Source organism: Thunnus thynnus, chromosome 8 (genome assembly GCF_963924715.1).
Source record: "Thunnus thynnus chromosome 8, fThuThy2.1, whole genome shotgun sequence".
Taxonomy (NCBI): Eukaryota; Metazoa; Chordata; class Actinopteri; order Scombriformes; family Scombridae; genus Thunnus; species Thunnus thynnus.
Genome location: NC_089524.1, coordinates 27,795,957 through 27,816,270, shown reverse-complemented (window position 1 = coordinate 27,816,270; position 20,314 = coordinate 27,795,957). Strand labels below are relative to the sequence as shown.

At 40.6% G+C, this 20,314-nt stretch overlaps 5 protein-coding genes across 8 annotated transcripts in view; 3 read left to right on the top strand and 2 right to left on the bottom strand.

Moving 5' to 3' along the window:
* The window catches only part of herc2 (HECT and RLD domain containing E3 ubiquitin protein ligase 2), a 42,940-nt gene extending 42,528 nt beyond the window's left edge, over nucleotides 1–412 (bottom strand). For all 3 annotated transcript variants that reach the window (XM_067597736.1, XM_067597737.1, XM_067597738.1), the window contains exon 1: nucleotides 205–412. The gene's annotated coding sequence lies outside the window, so the exon portion shown is untranslated. The remainder of the gene's footprint in view (nucleotides 1–204) is intronic.
* A 2,029-nt stretch (nucleotides 413–2,441) lies between these two features.
* nipa1 (NIPA magnesium transporter 1) lies at nucleotides 2,442–6,033 on the top strand. The gene is made up of 5 exons (XM_067597742.1): nucleotides 2,442–2,670; nucleotides 2,814–2,861; nucleotides 3,059–3,149; nucleotides 3,870–4,030; nucleotides 4,268–6,033. Exons 1-5 carry the CDS (start codon nucleotides 2,535–2,537, stop codon nucleotides 4,774–4,776), a joined length of 945 nt encoding a protein of 314 aa, XP_067453843.1. The 5' UTR covers nucleotides 2,442–2,534; the 3' UTR covers nucleotides 4,777–6,033.
* A 146-nt stretch (nucleotides 6,034–6,179) lies between these two features.
* On the top strand, nucleotides 6,180–9,876 carry nipa2 (NIPA magnesium transporter 2). Its single transcript, XM_067597741.1, has 6 exons — nucleotides 6,180–6,395; nucleotides 7,092–7,322; nucleotides 7,662–7,718; nucleotides 8,044–8,134; nucleotides 8,265–8,425; nucleotides 8,673–9,876. Exons 2-6 carry the CDS (start codon nucleotides 7,184–7,186, stop codon nucleotides 9,320–9,322), a joined length of 1,098 nt encoding a protein of 365 aa, XP_067453842.1. The 5' UTR covers nucleotides 6,180–6,395; nucleotides 7,092–7,183; the 3' UTR covers nucleotides 9,323–9,876.
* The window catches only part of cyfip1 (cytoplasmic FMR1 interacting protein 1), a 28,785-nt gene continuing 18,266 nt past the window's right edge, over nucleotides 9,796–20,314 (bottom strand). For both annotated transcript variants that reach the window (XM_067597739.1, XM_067597740.1), the window contains exons 21-31: nucleotides 20,164–20,283; nucleotides 19,762–19,961; nucleotides 19,047–19,134; nucleotides 14,447–14,590; nucleotides 14,110–14,200; nucleotides 13,290–13,420; nucleotides 12,992–13,064; nucleotides 11,988–12,082; nucleotides 11,599–11,837; nucleotides 11,363–11,510; nucleotides 9,796–10,469 (exon numbers count right to left, since the gene is read on the bottom strand). In XM_067597739.1, coding sequence (XP_067453840.1) covers nucleotides 10,305–10,469; nucleotides 11,363–11,510; nucleotides 11,599–11,837; nucleotides 11,988–12,082; nucleotides 12,992–13,064; nucleotides 13,290–13,420; nucleotides 14,110–14,200; nucleotides 14,447–14,590; nucleotides 19,047–19,134; nucleotides 19,762–19,961; nucleotides 20,164–20,283 — 1,494 coding nt within the window. In that variant the 3' untranslated portion in view covers nucleotides 9,796–10,304. The remainder of the gene's footprint in view (nucleotides 10,470–11,362; nucleotides 11,511–11,598; nucleotides 11,838–11,987; nucleotides 12,083–12,991; nucleotides 13,065–13,289; nucleotides 13,421–14,109; nucleotides 14,201–14,446; nucleotides 14,591–19,046; nucleotides 19,135–19,761; nucleotides 19,962–20,163; nucleotides 20,284–20,314) is intronic.
* Nucleotides 16,435–18,534, top strand: LOC137188220 (fibronectin type III domain-containing protein 9). The gene is made up of 2 exons (XM_067597743.1): nucleotides 16,435–16,571; nucleotides 17,752–18,534. Exon 2 carries the CDS (start codon nucleotides 17,852–17,854, stop codon nucleotides 18,488–18,490), a length of 639 nt encoding a protein of 212 aa, XP_067453844.1. The 5' UTR covers nucleotides 16,435–16,571; nucleotides 17,752–17,851; the 3' UTR covers nucleotides 18,491–18,534.

Below are 20,314 nucleotides of genomic sequence, written 5' to 3'. Positions count from 1 at the left end.
GCTCATGAAGCAAAACATATTGCAAGGTAACGTTCACGTTAGCTTGGCGGCTAGGCTAACTAGCTTGCTAACGCTGAACCAGCTCTCATCATCCAGGCAGCGATGAACAAGCTTCTGTGACACTGAACCGAGAGAGGTGCAGCGTTTAGGAAAGTTCAACAACATAACGGATATCTGAATTTTAACGACAGATTTCTAAATTACCTGCGGTCTCTTCTTATGCTATTCTCGTCCCCTCAGCTGCTTTGCTGCATTAACAGGACGTGCATAATGGGCTTGATTGACAGGTCGCGGACTAGGGCACGAGGCATGGAAACAAATTACGTAGTCGTAACTGTGAGAGTCGAAGCGATGGATATGTTTCACCACATCCTGCGGAGGCGGGGTTTCACTGCACTGTGGTCGCTTGGACGGACTCTACTCCGCCCGCTCCTACTGACGGGTTTACTAAACGGGCGCTCCGTCTGTATCCGAGGCGGGACATAGGAGGGGCGGGGTTGGCCTGGAATGAAGGCCGCTAGGGGGCGGTTCGTCTCGAGGAAAAAGTGGGAGTATTTATTTGACAGTCAGGGCTGGCACTAAAACACTTAGTGGCCCCCCTCCGAAAAATTAGATAAATAGATGAATACATGTGCAGCAATGGTTCTGAAGACAGAATGATGCAATATTAACAATATTTACTAAAACAAAACTAATTACAATATGTGACAAAATCAAAATCAAAATCAACAAAAACACAAGAACATGCAAAATTCACAAAGGGGAATCATAAATAGACAATATAGAATTTAAGTATAAATATAATTTAAATAGATCTTGAAACAGAACTGAAATGTACTTTGTTTGGAGACACAATATACACAAAAGATTCATGAGTAATAGCCAACACAGATACAAATACAATCTCAAAATGTGTAGATTCTTTTGAAACAAATACACAACTAATAACTACAACCTCTCACAGGACATTAATTAAAACCAAAACATATCAATGCCCTGCACCACAAAGCCAGTGCACATGATAGGGGCACTGGGAACATGTTCACTGCAGCTCATTCCAGTGCATAGTGAAACTGGCCCACTATGCGGTTGCCTACATCACCCACAGCTAGGACCGGCCTGTTGACAGGTTACATATTTTATATAATTTTATGTATTATTCAGTTATAGTGATTATTATTTTAAAATGTGTTTGAATGTCTTTTTAAAATCATTACCATGCTTTGGAAACAAATGTAACATTTCATGTCAATAAAGCCAAAAAAAAAAGAATGTTTTTGAATTGAATATTGTTTAATCTGCCTGCATAATTTGGCTTCACTTGTGGTTTTATCTGAGGGTTTTGAGCATTGCTATATACTTGTGTACTCTTGTTATTATCTCTATTAAATGTAATATGTTTTTAATGCTGTAGCACTCTGACATTCACTGTGAATGAAAAGTACAGTACAAATTAAATGCATTGTTGTTACTATTATTATTATTACACAGTCATCAGAAATGTGGGTTCCTTGTCTGGTGTTTTTTGTTCCTATGAAAAGCAACATACCTGGGATCACCTTCCCTCATTGTCCACCTGGTTTAGTCTTCTGGATGTAGAACAATATTTTAAAAGGCAGATTAGCCAAATAGCTAAATCTGTTAACTCAAAATGTAATCAGTATTATTTCAGCAACCTAACCTAGACAGATTACTGAATGTGACAGAGGCCCAGTTGTCAGAGGACCAGTATGCCCAACCCCATGTGTGAAGATATCTCATTACAGACAGATACAGTAACATTTCCTTTTGACAAAATGAACAAATGGCATCAACATTTACTTTAATATTATGCTATCATGTCACATCAAGAAGGAGTGTTTATCCCACTGAGGTTTCATGCAGAAAGTTAAGTTGGGGTTCAAGTTGTGTGAAGTTCAGTTAGGCTCAGAGTGACACTATACCATATGAGCTCCACATATTTGCTGGAAAAACTATATAACTCTGTTCTTGGGCATTTGGTGTCTTGCTCAAGGAGACTCTAGCAGCAAGGCGGACGCATGGGGAGAGATGTAAGAGTGTATATTCAGCTCAGTTCATACTGTGTTAGCTCAAGAGGATATTTTTGCTTCATCAGTCAGGAGGAAGACTGTAGGCAGCATTCCAGGATTAATAGCACAAAAGAGCACAGTGTGGTAGATGTTGTTTTAATGTGTTATCATTGAGATGGGCTTACAGTGAGATCTTGAGTCGCATTTAATTGATTAAAATGAATATATACGGATTGGCAATAATCAAAGAAGCTTTACTGTAAGTCGAAAATTTCAGAGGTGAAGAAAACATGCTCCTTGTATCAAACTGGATCTCATAGCAAAGGGGTGTTTGCTGTTGAGACACCTTATTTGGTGTAAAAAGTGCCAAGCATGAGGGCTGCTGCAGCCGGGTGCCCCATAGAACGGCGCATGCGCAGTGTCACACTTCCCAATCCAAACAGTAACGGTGGGTTGTTGACTCTCAGTCATTCTGCTGTTGAACCAAATGAACTATAACCAGAAATGGCGTTTGACTCGGAACTAAACGCTGTCTCCTCGTTGCCAGTTGCTGGAATAGTAATAGCAGTAATATCAAGTTTCATCAACGGGTCGACATTTGTGCTGCAAAAGAAGGGAATATTACGCTCCCGCGACAGAGGTAGACTGAAACAGCAGATAAGTAGACCAACACAACATTTTCTTAAACAATACTTATGTGAGAAGAAGTAGTAGAAGCATATCAATGATATCATGAAGTCGAGTAAAGCCCCACAAACTAAACTCTTCCTGTATTTTCCCCAGGAGGGTCGTACCTCGGGGATGCCGTGTGGTGGAGTGGCACACTGGCCAGTGAGTATAGCGCCATCTATTGACTCGGTCTGGATGTACATTCAATAAGAAATCAGCTTCATCATTAACAGAACCTTATATTTCGTGCATCTTTAAGGTAAAATGTAACAATGTAACGCTAACAGTCTGAACAAATGTACAATATGTGTATAATATTAACAAGTGTGTCAAAAAATGTGTTTATGAATCTCATTAAGTGATCGTTGGTCAAATTGGGAATTTCCTGGCGTACAATGTGGCCCCTGCTGTGATAGTTACACCTCTAGGAGCCCTTGGAGTGTTATTTGGGTAAGTTTAAGACAGAATTGGATTCTCTTACATTGCTTTTATTAAGCGTTTAGCTTGACATTGTGATATATGGTTTGTCTAGACGAGAAACATCATTACAGACAGCAACAGCATTTAAGACTTTAATCAGAATCTGTAAGTCACAGGCATTGGATTTTTTTTTTTGCTTTATAGTTTATTTTTTAAAAAAATCCTATTTAAGTTGTTTAAAACAAAACGAGAATGTGATTTGTCATCATTTTAGTGTTGGACAGTGAGTGGACAGGTTTGATACCTCAGACGCTGTAAAGTTATGGTTAATTATCAATCTTTTTCACTGTCATTTTAAAAACTAAAATTATTCATTTTTAATACAATTTTGTTGCCAAGACATTAGGTTTAGTTTAGTTTATTTGTTTGACACAAAAAACATAATTCATTGCAGGGGTACAAAGGATTGTGCAGGTGGGATAAAAAAAAAAAAACCCTAAAGAATTGAAGACAAAAAAAGAAAAACTGAAGCCTGTCAAAGGAGAAAAAAATATCAATACATGAGCACAAACAGAAGAAAAAAAATGAAAGCCATCATGAAGTGTTTTAACCTCATTGTGTCACTGTATCATTTCACATCAGCAAGCAGAAACGTGCTTAGTGAAGACATAAAACTGTTTGTATAAATACCTTCAGGACTATGAATTGCCTTGGGTGTGTTGATAAAAGAGGCTTTTTTGTGTGATGCAGGGCTGTGCTGGCCTCTTGGATCTTGGATGAGCATTTAAATATCCTGGGGAAGCTTGGATGTGTTTTATGTTGCTGCGGCTCTGTTGTGCTCATCATTCATGCCCCTAAAGCAGAGACTGTAACGTCGAGTCAGGAGCTAGAGGAGAGGATATCGGACCCAGGTGACTAAGTCAAGTTTTTTTTTGCCTTTAGTTTACTTTAGTAACTGATAAATGTGGAATTATTAAAGATGAAGTACACTGTAGAGGTGCAAGCAGACAAGTAGTCCATGTGCAATCCAAGTAATATCAGCTCTTTCATTTTTATATTACTAATTCAAAGTAAACATCTTTTACATATACAATAGAATGCTCTTATAAATGAAGATATCACTAAAAATGTCCATTCTCATCCTGCAGTGTTTGTAATTTATGCTCTCTTGGTGGTCCTGATGCTGGTCGTGCTAATCGTGTGGATGGCTCCAGCTCACGGCACATCAAACATCATGGTGTACGTCGCCATATGTTCCCTCTTGGGAAGCTTCACAGTTCCGAGCAGCAAAGGACTTGGCCTGGCAGCACAAGACGTCTTTGGTGAAGGGCCTTCGAGCAGCAGAGCGCTGGCTCTCTTCCTGGGCTTGCTGGGAACACTGGCTGTCAGCATCTTTATACAGTTCTACTTCATCAATAAGGCCTTGGAGTCGTTCAGCTCCAACATGTTCGAAGCCGTTTACTACGTGACGTTCACATCCACCGTGATCCTTGCTTCTGCTCTTCTCTTCAAAGAATGGACTGCACTAACTTTAACTGACAGCCTTGCCATGCTTTGTGGTCTGACAACAGTGTGCGTCGGGGTGGTTTTACTCCGCATATCCCAGGAGGCCTCGCTTACTTGGAAGCAGAAGGGCTTACGGGAAAAGACAGACTGATTCACATGCCTTTTCATAATTATATGACTTTTGTGCCATTCTGCATTTTTTTATAACACAGAGCCTATACTTGAATGACCAAAGTTACAATGTGTTTATATAACTGGTTTGACTTCACATTTACTTGAATCTTATTGCAGTTTCTAATGAAACAGTTCTTAGTTACTGTGTAACCCACTAACATAAGTCTCTTTTTTTTCTTTCCTTCTTTAATTACATTTATACTCGTGAGTACAACTGCCACATGACCTCTCACAGCTTTTAAACAGCATACTCAAATACAGGGTGGGGAACAATTAATTTGTCAACTTCATGTTTTTACTCATTTCAAATAGACAGTGTTCCTCTCAAGGGTTTAATAGGCCTCTTGAATGGTCTCCCTTTCTCCCAATGCAAGGCTGTCTCAATGTAGAATCACCTGCACTTTAACTTATTCATTGAGTCTCTGAATTATTCAGTGTAATTTCAGTTGCAGTCACTTTAGTGCAGGAGTTGTTTAGCAGATGAGTATCAATAATGACTAGGTGTTTTGGTCTAATGGGAAAATTTATAAAGCTGATATACCAAAAAAAAAAAAAAAAAAAAAATCAGCTGTCTCACCATAAATCTTAAATTGTTTTGTCCAACTAAAGAGTGTAAGACACTGTTCTTACCAGATGTTTGATAAGTATTGATTTCCAAATAATAAAACTAAATCATAGTAGTTATATGTCAGCATTCCCTGAAAAATATTTTGGCTTTGCCTATCCTCGTACAATGATTTTCTAGAGATCTTTAATAGACTTTCAGGTTTCTGGGGTAAGAACATCACAAAGAGATGCTGAAGATAAGGGCTGCAACTCGCCTTAAGTTTTTTCCGTTGATTAATCTTTGATTAATTTGCCAATGATCTTTATCGAATTCTAGTCTGAAAAATGTCCATTATAATTTCTCAGAGCCCAAAGTGCCTCATTTTATTTTACCAACTGCCCACAACTCAAATATATTCAATTTACTGTCATGTACAAGCTGAAACCAAGAGCTGACAGTGTAAATATTATGAATTGCAATCTCCAGTTTCCCAATGATACCTGCTGAATTTAAGCCATTTTCTGTTAGACTAGAAAGCAGATTTAAAATAAATGCTTCCTTTAAATTATTTACTGAAACCTTGGGATACATAGGATTAAACTAAAGTTTTGGTTGTTGTGATGTTGTAGTCCTTATTATCAGTACTGTACATGATTTGCTTTTTAATAAACAAGGATTTTTAAGTCATACTACTACCTATAACTTTTGTGTTTTTATAATTTATTGTGCATAAATAACTCCAATAAAAAATCGTGTGATAAATACTACAAGAGTCGACTTTACATTGAGGTGCAGTATTTTATCTGAGAGATGAACATGCTGGACTTCTGCCTGCGGAGGGCACACAGCTCACCGGTCGCATCCCCGGTGATAAGCGGAAGAAGAGGCTCGCAGTGCGGCAGTCGTCCAACGGAGTCGGTGTTGATAGGATGCGGAGAGCAGTATGTGATGGTTAGCCTCAGAGCCAGGAAGCAGCCGAGCTACTAGCCAACCTCCAGCTGCTACCGGAGTCTTCTTTTTGGGGGCAAAACCAAGCAGCTTTTGGACAGGTATTTAACTCACAATATTACTTCTCAAACCTCGCAAACAACCAGACACTCAGATTCTTAGTTAATGCTGATTGACTTCGCTAGCCAGCCAGCTAGCCGCCGCGCTAATAAGGAGGCTAATGTGGCTAACGAGCATATATATAGTAGCTAGCAATTAGCTACTCGCAAAGTTACTGAAATGTACAATGTTGCCATAGTCACTGCTACTGTCTGAGTATAGCCTAGAGCAGTATACTGACATATAATAGCCGGGTAATTATAAAACTACAACCCCGTTAGAGGGCGACTTTGGCTTCAGGCTAGCTCGTTAGCTGCACCTAGCGTGCCCAGGTTAACATTAACCTCATTGGTTGTAACTTCCTGAATTCCTGTCTTGACATGTGGATATTGACATAGCAGGGGAGCGTCCCAAGGCGTTAGTGTTATATACATGCAACACCCAGCAATAACCGGCTATCTATACAACAGTCACTCCTGTGCGTTTGTTTGGGAACAGCTGCTAGTGAAATTAGATGCACCTAAATGTGCTGTTACTCATGGATTCTTACTACTCATCAAGTTATGGTTTACCAGCCTGTACTGTCTCCTGTGGAAACGGTAAGGCATTGTTGTTAAATTGATGTTAAAGACCCGACTTTCTGACTTTTCACAGCAGCTTATGAATGCCTTGTTGTGTTTCATGTGCTCTGCTCTCAGGTGTGTGGGCTGGCCAGAACTGCACTTTTGGTCAGCATCTGCACTGTTTGGTCGTAAATGTGACAGACCACACCAACACATCCAGCCTCACTATGGGTCAGGACAGGGGGAAGTATGATTTCTACATCGGTCTGGGATTGGCCATCAGCTCTAGCATCTTCATCGGAGGCAGTTTTATCCTCAAGAAGAAAGGACTTCTGAGGTTGGCGAGGAAAGGATCCATGCGGGCAGGTAATAACCTTCATGACCACCAAAGAACAAATGGTCCAACTTTGACAGCTGAGTTGAGACACTCCCTGCTCTACTTGTGCAACACCAAAAGCCAGCTATGAAGTCGAACCAGTGGGGACTGCCAATTAGCACACCCTATTACACCTTCCTTACATTTCAGGCTTGCCCAGTTCTGCTCACGTGTTGGTGTTTGTGTGTGTGTGTTTGAGTTATCAGCACTTTCTTAACACCTAGTAATCATTAACTAGGATAATTATATCATTCAGACTTAACTCACACTCAAGTTCTATCATTCATATAAGTTCACATGTTCTAAAATATGTATTCTTTGCTCCTCAGGCCAGGGTGGTCATGCATATCTAAAAGAATGGCTGTGGTGGGCTGGTTTATTATCAAGTAAGTGATGACACTCTATGTAGTTGAATTAAATTAACTTTTGTTTTTTCAGCATTTTTTTAACTGTTGAAATATATCAATTAAAATGTAGTTGAAACCATTATATGCAATCTTTACATCCAAAAAACTGATGCTGACAACCAGCTGTAATTCAGTTTAAACCTAGACTCCTACATGTTGTTTGACTTGCAAATTTCCAAACCCAGGTTTACATGGAAGGATGTCTTTGTACTCTGTGTTGCAACCCACTTAAACCAGTATTTCAGTGTTTACAAATACCTCTGCCTCCATTACAACATTAACTTTGCGCTTCTGTCCTTTATAGTGGGGGCTGGGGAAGCAGCCAACTTCGCAGCATATGCTTTCGCTCCTGCCACTCTCGTCACTCCACTGGGAGCCCTCAGTGTGCTTGTCAGGTACAGATTACTCACTGCATGAACTAGGCAGTTAAGCCTTGTCTGAAAGTACATTTCCCTCATATTTGTATCTAAATTTGTGGAGTGCAGTCACTGTGGCTGACCATTCTTTAAATGTATTACGTTGCAGTGCGGTGCTTTCATCGTATTTCCTGACAGAGCGGTTAAACCTGCATGGGAAGCTTGGTTGCCTGCTCAGCATCCTGGGCTCCACCACCATGGTAATTCATGCTCCACAAGAGGAAGAGATCAGCAGCCTTGAGCATATGGCCAGAAAACTGGTTGACCCAGGTAAACAACCAACTAAACATCAGAGATCCTGTCCAAATATATTTGCTTTACCTAGTTTAACCTCTTTGCCACACTTCATCACTTGAAGTATTGAAAGGTGGAAGTGAAATACATGAAATATAGCTGTTCCATATCAGAGTGTTGCATGTTTTGTTTAAGACCAAATATTACCAATAAGTTCATATTTTATTCTTTTAAATTCATGTGAAGCCCAACTTGACACCTGCTTCCTCCCTTTTTCTTCTAGGGTTTTTCATCTTTGCCACTCTTGTCATCATTGTGGCTCTCATCTTTATATTTGTTGTGGGTCCCCGCCACGGTCAGACCAATATCCTTGTGTACATCACCATCTGCTCAGTAATTGGGGCACTATCAGTGTCCTGCGTCAAAGGACTGGGCATTGCCATCAAGGAAGCAATCGCTGGGAAAAACATAGTTAGCAACCCGCTGGCATGGATCCTGCTTTTGGGTCTGGTGGCCTGCGTGAGCACTCAGATCAACTACTTGAACAAGGCTCTGGACATATTCAACACGTCCCTGGTGACTCCCATCTACTACGTGTTCTTCACTACATCTGTGCTCACCTGCTCCGCCATCCTCTTCAAGGAGTGGGAGCACATGGGCACGGACGACGTGATCGGCACCCTCAGTGGCTTCCTCACAATCATCGTGGGCATCTTCCTGCTCCATGCCTTCAAAGACATTAGCGTTAGCTTGGCTACTCTTGCTGTTTCCATGAGGAAGGAAGAACGGGCCTTTCCTGCGGCCAACGGCATGGCGTCTCACAGTACCTATGAACTACTACATAATGAGTCCACTGAGGACTTGGAGGACAGAGAAATGGGCTTGCCTTTCGATAGTGTTTCCAGAAGAAATGGGGCGATGACTTCTTCATAGGATGATCATGGAACTTTTTGCAGCCCCCTAATGACTCACCAACCATGGGATTGTTATAGGCACGGTGTATGAAAACAATAAGACAATCACCTGAAAGGGGGAAGTGACTCGGACAGACCAGTGGATTGTACTTAATGTTTTAATTTGCCTTACTTTTCTCAGAATATGACCCGGTCGTATTCAGTTAGTTAGAACTTTATTTCATTCCTCTGTAGCGCTGTAAATATGTTTTTTTTTAAAGAAATGTTTTGTTATATGTACATGCATATTCATGCACTGACTTACTTTATATAAATCAAATGTTTTAATATATATTCTATATGAGGTCCTGCTAAAAATGACTACATTTAAAAAGGACTGTCACTATGATTTGAATTCTCGTGATACTTGAAAGTAACAACTATTTTAGTTGGAGGTCATTCTGAACTTTTTTTTGTAGTGTTTACATGAAAAGTTCTTGAGATGAACCAACAGATTTGTTACATATTTATTGAATTAAAATGATTAAAACATTCGAAACACAAGGCACAGTGAATAAATGCTTAACATGAGTATGAGCTTTGTTACATTTCCATTTCCTTTAAAATGTTTAGCATGCATGTTGAACAATATAGAAAATACAAATTTACCTTCACCCCCACTTAATAGGTTACTGTTCACCCTTAATATTCCACCACTGCAAAACCTTAAATATTTCTGATAAAAACTAATTTCCCCTCCCTGATCTATAGCTTTCTGCAAGTATAAAACAAAGAATAGTTCATCCGAAAAAGGGGGAAATATCTATTAATTTCCAATAAGGCACAAGTGAATACAAAAACAACTTATTCTGACAAATGTGGCCCAACTTCCTTACATTTAATGGTCCTTTGCTACTAAAGACCTAAAGTAAATGAAGAGGAATATTTGTGGATAGTCTGGTAATGCTGACAGTGTTTGGAACTTCACGGTGGTCTGCAGTATCGACGGTGGCTGCAGCACCTCAGCTGCTGGCAAGTGACTGGTGTATTGGTGGCTGGAAGCATCGGACGTGTTCCACCGGCATGTTCTCTCCGTCTCCGGACTTCAGGTACTTGTTCAGGATGGCAAAAATCTCATTGTTAAGGACTTGGAATTTGCGGATTCTGTCCACCATCTTCTTCAGTGGCTAAAGAGAAAAAGAACAAAGTTTGTGTCATTTAATTGTAGTTTTTTAAATGGCTCATCAGGGTTCTATGTATTAACTTCGTATGGATTCTGGACTTTTAAGAGATAGTTTAACATTTTAGGAAGTACACTTATTGGCGTTCTTGCCAAGAGTTAAATAAGAAGATCAATACCACTCTCATTCATATTTATCATCAATCTTCTCATCTAACTCTCAGCAAGAAAGAAAAGTGTAATTCCTAAAAAGTTAAAACATTTTTAAAACTATATCCCCTGTGGGTTTGTTCTGTGTACAGCTGAGAACTGATAGCAGGTTTTTACCAAACATTTCATGAACTAAAGTTGACAACTCAGGGCTCAATATTTGTGGAATGCATTGCTTAAAAAATTCCTGTGCTCATTTTCTTATTTTACTTTACAAAATGACCAACTCAGAGGTAATGCTACTGGAAGGAACAATGTGAACTCAGTGCCACTTATTCACAGCGAGCACTTCCAGTCAGCCACACAGCGAAAAAATCTCTGCTACGTCTGAGCTTATTTGAGAGAGAAACAGTCCAGAAATAAGCACTCGTGTATCAGATTCGTATCATATATCAATATATTAAATGGAATGGTTCAAAATAATGTGATACAGCTGATATGAAGTGATAAACACACTCTAGTTCCAATTTGAAGTCCCCAATTCCATGATAAAGTCGAAAAACATGAAATTTAACAATAAACATCAGTGGATTGTGAGAAAGCTGATATGCTCTGTTTCCCCTCTGCTCATTGACATTAAATATGAGGGTAATGACAATTAGAAAATGTAACATATCAAGCCTGTCGCCTGATCAAGTGACATTTTAGAGGCTGTGTCAGCACTGCTATTCCCTCATCTCTCCGACTCACCACACTCTTGATGATCTCATCCTTTCCGTCGTGCTTCTGCACCTTGAGAAGGTGGTAGCTGAAGTCGAGAATGTCAAAGCGTCTCTGCTGTCCCAGGAGGGCGATGATCATGCAGCCCGCCCAGTGGAGGCCGTCCCCGAAGCACTGCCTGGAAAAGAGGAATGGCGTGCATGAGTAAAGACGTGGCAATGACAAATGACATGTGGTGAGAGTCTGTGGTTTTCTGCTGCACTCACTCCACTGTGAACTCGTGGGCTCCTACAGGGATGCAGTACACAAACTGCATGGCACTCCAGAGACGGTGGAACTCCACGCACTCGTCGACGTGCATCACTCCGTTGCTGGGTAGAGGGCCGCGCCAGATGGGGTCTTCCAGGAAGCCGCGCACACGTGTGAGGATGACCTCGAACATGGACAAACCGCAGCACAGCCTCTCTTTGGTTAGAAGGTCGCCCTCGCGAGCGATGGCGATTTGCTGAAAGAAAAGTGAAGCAGGAGACATGTAAGAGGATTCAAGTCACAAATACTGAACCTTACTCGGTTAAAATCTTTTACTTGTAAGATAATATAACAACGCTGATTGTGTTGACAGCTTCCTGTCCTGGTACATTTGGACATGTCATACCTGTGGGGTGCCGAGGCGCTCAATCAGTGGAACCAGATGCAGCGCTGTGTATTTGGCTTCCAAGCGCTTCATCTTGGCATCAAGGCGCTCCCCCTCTGCATTATGAGGAAGAGAAATGTGTAAGAGCATAAGTCTGGTGATATTCTATATTTGTATATTTATCAACAAATCTCCTTAAAAAACCAAAACCAAAAATTTATTTAGCCAAAGTGTCCAAAGCCTGATTATTCTTCTGTGTCATAAAGCTGCATTGTTGACCAAAAACTATTTAAAACACATCAATGCTCAGCACTGTTGCCCTGGGTGACCTGTTCCGTCATTACCATAAACACGGGCACTGTGGTTCATCTTGACTCAATCCTACATACACAGTCATGCTGCTGTAAAAAAAAATACTGGCGCAGCAAATGTGTATTAATCCATGGCTGAAAACAGTCCCCAACAAATGAACTATTTACTCCCGTTTGAGTAACATTTGCTAAAAACTACAGTGACCAGCTGTTTTAGGAAATTATTTAATGTTTTCTAAATGTGAAAGTATATATTCATGACCTGTTTTTTAAGATTCACATCCTCAGTATGAACCAATTGCATGTGGGCTGTGATTCACAAACAGGATCAGGAAGTCAGAAAGTTGATTTTGGGATGTGTCTGCAATCAACTAATTTACTTCTTCCTTTACTTGACACTTGTCAATCATCATCATCGATTGTTAATTTTTGCATCTAAAAACTGTGGTGCCTTGAACTGTAGGATTAGCAGAAAGTAGTGTACATGCCATAGATACTAACTCTTGACATTAAATTGTGGGAATTTTTACAGTATTATAGAAAATATATGACACACCTAGAATTTGGACATTCAAAGAAAATGGCAGACAGACAATATAGTGCACTAGACAGCAAATAGGGAGTGATTTCAGACGGCCTCGCAGCCTTAGGTGTTTTTCATGGAATTTGTTGACAGACTTTTCTCCTTATAAATAATGTTTTTCTTGTATTTACCTTTGACATGGACTCTGGGAAGAATGTTCTGGAAAGGTGCAGCATGCAGCAAATCACAAACTTCTTCCTGTGACTGGGAGGAAGATACAGCAGAGGTTATAATTCCCATCTATCCTCGTTAATACCAGAAGACTGGCGTACAGATACCTGATGATTGTACCATGGATGTGATGTCAGTGCTTGACTAAGGATGGCACTCATAAACTACAGCATTAAATTCTGTATTTTACAAATGATGACCAAGAAGTATTTCTGCAGGTATAATCTCAACAAGGTGTTGCTAGACTGTGATGCATACCAGACTCTGCTCGCTCAGCAGACAGAAGAGGAGGGCATTGCCCACTTCCCTCAGGTTCTGGAAACACACCGTCTTGAGCTCGGCGTACTCAACAATGTCCTTCAGCTGGTGGTGAAAGAACTCCAGGATACCTGAAAGGAAATACAGCCCAATTATCTAATCTTCCAACCTCATTTCATTTCTGTCACACGGTTTAATAGCCCTCACCTGTCCATCGCAGCAGTAGGTATACCCTATTCAGTTAATAAGCACATGCACTGCTGATGTGGCAGCATGGCGAATTTTATTAGATGCCAGTTCTCTGTGTAAAATGAAGGCACTCAGTGTGACTCATTCCTGACTGTTCTCCTGCAGTTTTCTCCTCTGATTTAGAAAAAGCTGAATAGAAACAAATTGAGCCAAGCAAGTATAAACCATGGTATTTGTTCAGCTACTTCATGGTGATTTGATGCCACGTTATTTGCTGTAGCTCTAGTTTATAGTCTCCCCAATGTCCGAAAGCTTCAATTAAAACATTTCGCTTGGTGGCTGCAAAGCTCGGTTCTTTTAACTGGAGTGGTGCCTCCTCCGGGCTCACAGCATCTGTGGGACATTTTTGTGACCAATTCTTTTTGTAGTTTTTCAGAACTCTCCTGTAGTTAACAGACAGAGTGAGATCAAAATAAATGTTTGCACATTTCTTCAGGGAATTCAAATAGGAGCTGCCAATAAACTTGGAATTAAAGAAAAAAAATCCTTTTCTTTTTTCTCTTTTTAAATTCAAATTAGATCAATAAACTGATTCATGTTAAATATATGCAGAGGTCAAATTTCCACTGACCTGGGGAGCCGTACTCATGGCGGGGAAGTCGGCAGATCTTGGGCATCACCTCCATCAGGGTCTTCACATACTGCATTATAGTGCCCTGAAGCTATACACGAGAAGGAGAGCATTAACCTGAAGCGTATATGATTAATCATTCAAGACACATACAAACTGAACCAACAAATATTCACATTTCTCTACTGTGTATTTGGTAGCAATGACATCACTCTGATTCATAACTAACAAAGAGAGCATCCTCTTTCAACCCCTCCACACAGTGACATCCTCTGTTTTGCAACAGCAGTTCTAATTATGCCTCCCACACACTCTTACCGATTACTGTCCCACTCACCAGGCTTTTAACGACCTTCAGCAGCTCCTCCATCACCACAGCGATGCCTTGGTAGCCCAGAAGTCTGCACATGACCTTGATGTGCGGGGGACCCACGAAGTTCCTGTATGAGCTAAATATGCTGCTGTACGCCAGGTTCAAGGTCTACATTCAGAGGAGGAAAGGTGAGGACAAGAGAGAGTTCAACTCAGAGCATCAGCACTTTTTTAATTACTTAAATAAACACTGTAATTTTCAATCATCCATGATGCATCAGGGAGTGAGGATGAGTATTTGAAAGACAAATGACAAACAGATTGTGTTTTCTGTTAAAGCCACTGCTCACTACTACCCTCTCCCTCATGACCAAATGGGTTCTGAAGATAAATTCAGCCCCCATGAGTCTACTGGTGGCTACAGCAGGGCTGACTCACAGTGAACACTTTCAACACATTATCACCACAGGACACAACAAAAAACATTTTATGTTTGGGAAATCAAACGAAATACGTTTAACACACATTAGCACCCTGTAGAGGCTGCGACGCTCAAGAAACCCCCACTATACAGAAAGTACTGGGACAGAATGTACAACATCCAGATTATTTTGTAATTCTTAGCGCTAGTGTGGATAAAAATGTCAATATTCTGCTACATGGGATAATTTATTAAAAATGGATAATCACGTCAGTGGCATGATTGTAGTTTGAGATATTTTCTGTGCAAAATGAGACTTTGACCTCAGGGTGCTGCTAGAGAAAAGCTAATGGAGACATTTTATACATGAAGTTCAGCTTTATTTACCACGAGAAATACTACTCAGTCTCTAAAAACTGTTGCATAATGTCGTCTGTGACTCTGGAGGGAGCTTTCTTTCTCCAGAGCCCTCCCTCCAAACAAGACTAAGAGTCTACAGCCAATGAAATGCTAACATGCTGAGGTTTAGGAGGTACAATGTTTATGTAATGTTTATCATGTTCACCATCTTAGTTTAGTGTGTTAGCATGTTAGCATTTGCTAATTTACCCTGAACACAATTGTACAACTGAGGCTGATGGGATTGACATAATGTTTGCAGTTGTTTGGTCATAAACAAAAGAGTAAAAGTCAGGAGATCATCAAAGTCAAGAGGTTAGTTAGGATTCATCCTCTGGTGACCAAGAATGTCTACAAAATTTCATGGCAATCCATACAATAGTTGAGACATTTCAGTCAAGACCAATGTGGTAGAACAACCGACCGACCAACATCACTATCCCACTAACCTGGCAAAACAAGTCCTAACATGACATCCTCAATAAAAACAGGTTAATCACTTTAAATTTAATGGCAACCTCCCTGGTAGATTATGAGGTATATTGTGTGCAAAACTGAGATTTTGGCCTGAAAGAGGCCCAAGAGGAAAACTCATGGAGTGTCAAAGAAGCAATGGATACATTTCACAGCTTTCTGACATATTTTGGAAAAAGGACATTTCTGGAAATGTCAGTGTAAGAGGATCACCAGAAACATCAGGAGTCTTCCTCTGGGGACCATGAATATCCCACAGTAAATTTCATGACAATCTGGCCAGCATTGTTGAGAGATTTTGCTCTGGACCAAATGGTTTGACAGATGGAGAAACAAAATTTCAGCTCCCACCTCCCCTGACAGAAGGTGCACTGCATTGCTAGTTTTCCGGATTGAAAACCATGGCATTCACCAAAGTGTTGCTCAAGGGTTTATGACTGATTAATCTCACCAGATGAAATATCAAGGCATATCAGATAATTTTTATAAAAACCAATTGATAAATAATAAGCCATTTGGATGTTGAAGTGTTTCAACCCGATGCACTCTTTTCTAACATTCACTGCTGGAGATTTCAGCTCCCTCTCTCCCCTGTCGGCAGAGAGTTGAAGTCGCTGCTCTAATCCAGCAGCACTCCCACTAGTGTGGCAGCAGTGGAGACAAGGACACAACGATCTCTGGTCCACTCCTGAGGTTGAAAACCTACACAGCAGCAGCCTCCAGCATCAGAGCTGTTGATACAGTGACAGTGGAATAGATGCTAATATGACTCATGGGTAGCTGGAGCGCAGGATAATCTGAACACGTCAGGCACTACAGATTGGTATGTTCAACAAATACTGGCACCGTTTTCCCGGTAAGTCTTCCCTCCAATCATGCTTTGAATGGATGACCACTAATGACTATCTTAACATGGTTTATTACCATATAGACCAGTATGTTTTGTTGCTATGGGTTACTGCTGGTGCAACAAAAAAAACCTGTGAAAGGATGCATTTACTGAAATTAATTAGTGGAAAAAATAGAAGTATCTCTTAAGTGACTTGTGCTTTATAACTCACATATAAGCACTCTGGTTTGGTTTAAACTAAGAATTCTACGACGGACTTAAAACCTATTGTTCTTGTGAGACTATCTGTATCTGAAAAATGTATCTGCCTTATTAATTTCCATGATGGCTTAGTTAGAAAACCCTGTTGAAAAATAAGGACCATTTACTTTGAATGTGCACCACACCCACTCTGCATTACTTCATACGGGAGGAGGCAAAACTTGCATTATTATTATTTCACACCACTACTTGACGTATGACTTAGGTCATAACTGAGCTATTATTTTGTATTCCATAATAGAAAAAGCTAAGTTTCAATAGATATTACAAATAATGCTCAAATCAAAGCTAAAACCACACCGTTCAAACCTTTTAACTGCTCTTCAAGGTCAACAGATCGTCACCTTTCCTGTAACAGGTGACTTAACACCACAGATGAGCCTCGTCACAAATCATTCTGCATTATGTAATTTGCTGAACATCTGTACGTACGCACACGTCCCCTCCCACCACTGCACTTTGTCCCAGATAATCCTTTCTACAATGCTTATTATCTTCTGATGTTGTTATTTCTTCTTTTATGCTTGATGTAATGTGGGATGGGTGGGTGGCCATGACGTTTTTGATTAATTATGTTTAACATTATCCTCTCTGAGCGGGAGGTATAGGATGGAAGCAATTACATTTTTTAAAGGGAATCTGCTTTTATGTTTAATTTGGCCACAGGCGAGTCTGGATTCTCATATTATTGTGCGTGTGCCATCATAACAGAAAAGGTGCTGTAATCAAAGTGGTCAAAAGAGTCTGTAATCACATGAAACAAGCACCACAACCCCAACAAACCTGCTATTTTCATGCTGATTTGATGACAACTTGGTGGAGACTCAATGTAAACAGCCGGGTGGAAATAAACACAAAAAAATTATTGTGCTTAAAATGATCTTTTCTGTCTGTCTTACTGTGTTTATGTTATCTCTCTTTCCAGCCCAATTTAAATTGTGAGCTCACAAAGACTATAACTGAGGAAACACTTCCCTCATTAACACAGCTCCAGAAGCAGACAAACAGACAGACAGACAGACATCATGGGTATTGTGGTCTACAACATCTCCACCACCTCCGCTAGAGTGAGCTGGCCGTCGTTCCCCGGCTGCCTGGACACTTTCTACAGCGTCATGTACGACCCCAACTGGAACAGCCTGCTGATGGGCTACAAGCGCAAAACTTTCATGCACGAGGAACGCATCCCCGTCAGTCAGACCAGCACGCATCTGGCCAACCTCCTCCCACAGACCGCCTACTTCTTGTGCGTGACGTGTCAGGCCGCCAATCCGGTTCGCGACCAATGCCAGGTGTTCAGCACTCTGACTGAGAGCAGTGAAGGCCACGACAGGGCCGGCTGGGAGCTCGCCATGGGTGTCTGGCTGACCTGCTGCATCTTGCTCCTGCTCATTGCCGGCATCCTGTTGTGGGGATGTCTCCACAACATCTGCTCCATCCCCAGCCAGGCCGCCAACAGCTGCCCTGTGGTGGCCAACGCAGCCCGCCAAGACACCTCTGGATCCAGACACCTCTACACTGCCAGAGGAAGTAGCAACAACAGCGCCAAACATGCTGCCGTCATACAAACCCCGCTCCTTTCAGCTCAGACCACTGGCCACATAATTACCCAGGACCATGAGCTGAGAACACTTGCTAAGCTGTCTGGCAGCGAGCCAGTATGAATCAACTGGATTGAGGTCATCACAGTATTGTTCTGCATGGACTGAATTGTCTGTCGAGTATTTTTACCCACTGATGAATTCCTATTTGTGTTTAGGAGAAATAGAGTGTTTCCATTTAAAATTAGATCTTGCTGAACTAATTCAAAGTTTTCAATGATGTTCAAAATGTTTTGTAATTGCGCAAATAATCGATCCTGTCTGTATTTGTTTGTTCTATTGAATGTGAATGTTTCTCTCATAAATAACAAGAAGCTCATGAAGGACTTTTTGATTGATTATGTACTATGAATATGAATTGTTTTCCCTTTACTTTGCACACACAAGACATTTCACACATAGTTACCCATAATGATGCTTTTCTAGAAATCTATCAATACATATATCAATAAAGTAGTGAATCTGTGGCTGAAAATGTCGACCATAGGAGAGCTCATACACTGCCAGTCGAATCATGCCAAAAATCAATAAAGATCATCCACTAATGGAATAAGAGAAAATGAATTTAAAAAAGGACAATGTTCTCTCTGTGGGTGATGATGAAGAAAAGCGTACTGACCTTTGATCCGTACAGATAATGGGGTTGAGCATTGGGCGGTTTGTCCCTCTGGAACTCCTGAGAGAAGGGCAGGATGGTGCGCACAAACCTAAACACAGATAATGATTCTTCAAACATGTATCACTAACGTCACCAACATCAAGATATGATGCACATGATCAGAAATAGTAGAAGGTTTAAAATACATCCAAACACTTGTAAATCTTTCCTCTCCAGTCCTGCTATAGATAACCTTGCTGGAGTATTGTGTTGGAGTGTTAACAGCGTTGACATCAGAGATACAACAAAACAAACAGCAGGAATAAAATATGAACAGACCAAACATGAGTATTTGCTTGTTTTCTTAGTCTCCTGTCTTTGGGTTTTGGCATGTTGGTTGGACAATACAAGCAATTAATGTAAACTTGGGCTTTTGGTAATTATGAAGGACTTTTTAATCATTTTCAGACATTTTGTACAATAAACGATTAATTGATTACTGAAGAAAATGATTGGCAGACTAATTAACAATAAAAATAATGTAAATTGATGTAACTACCACATGAACATTAATCATGATCGCAGCATGCTGTCTGATGTTCATGTTTTGAAAAAATAATTGGCTTCCGTTCCATTTTGTGTTATATGTTTGTTAAACAAATGTCAGAATAAATTAGCTAGTTTACCACCAACAGTTCCTGTAATGTGACTCAGACAGTGGTCCAAACTAACACACCTGTTGGTGGAGCCGTTGTAACAATAGTTGGGCAAGAAATCATAGTTGAGTTCCCAGAAGACGTGCAGTGTTATCCGTCCATAGGGGGCCGACACGTTGTGGTTGGCCTCGCGGAACATGGCGTCAAAGCTGTCCAGAGTCAAGAACTTACTGAGGAGCTTGTGCGTCAATCGGTTGATATCGAGAAGACCTTCCAGTTCCTTTAAGCAAGAAAGAGACATAAAAATAGTCAATACAACTGTGCACCAACACTCTGTTCCTACTCTCCAGGGACAAACTTTACATCATGAAAAGCTCACAAAGTCTGCCTCTAGAAACACACACAAAGAAGCAAAAGTAGCTAACACAAAAATACTGATAGAAAAAGAGAGAATATTGTTTCTAAGACTAAAATGGCCGTACCATAATTGAAGTGAGGTCCTCACTCTCAAAGCGATTGATGGCCAGCTCTAGAGACTTGTAAAGGGCAGCTGAAACCCTCTGAGTGATGAGTCTGTTCAGATCAATGGAGCGGCCTAGAAGCTGAAGTTCACAACCAGTTAGACAGACAGAG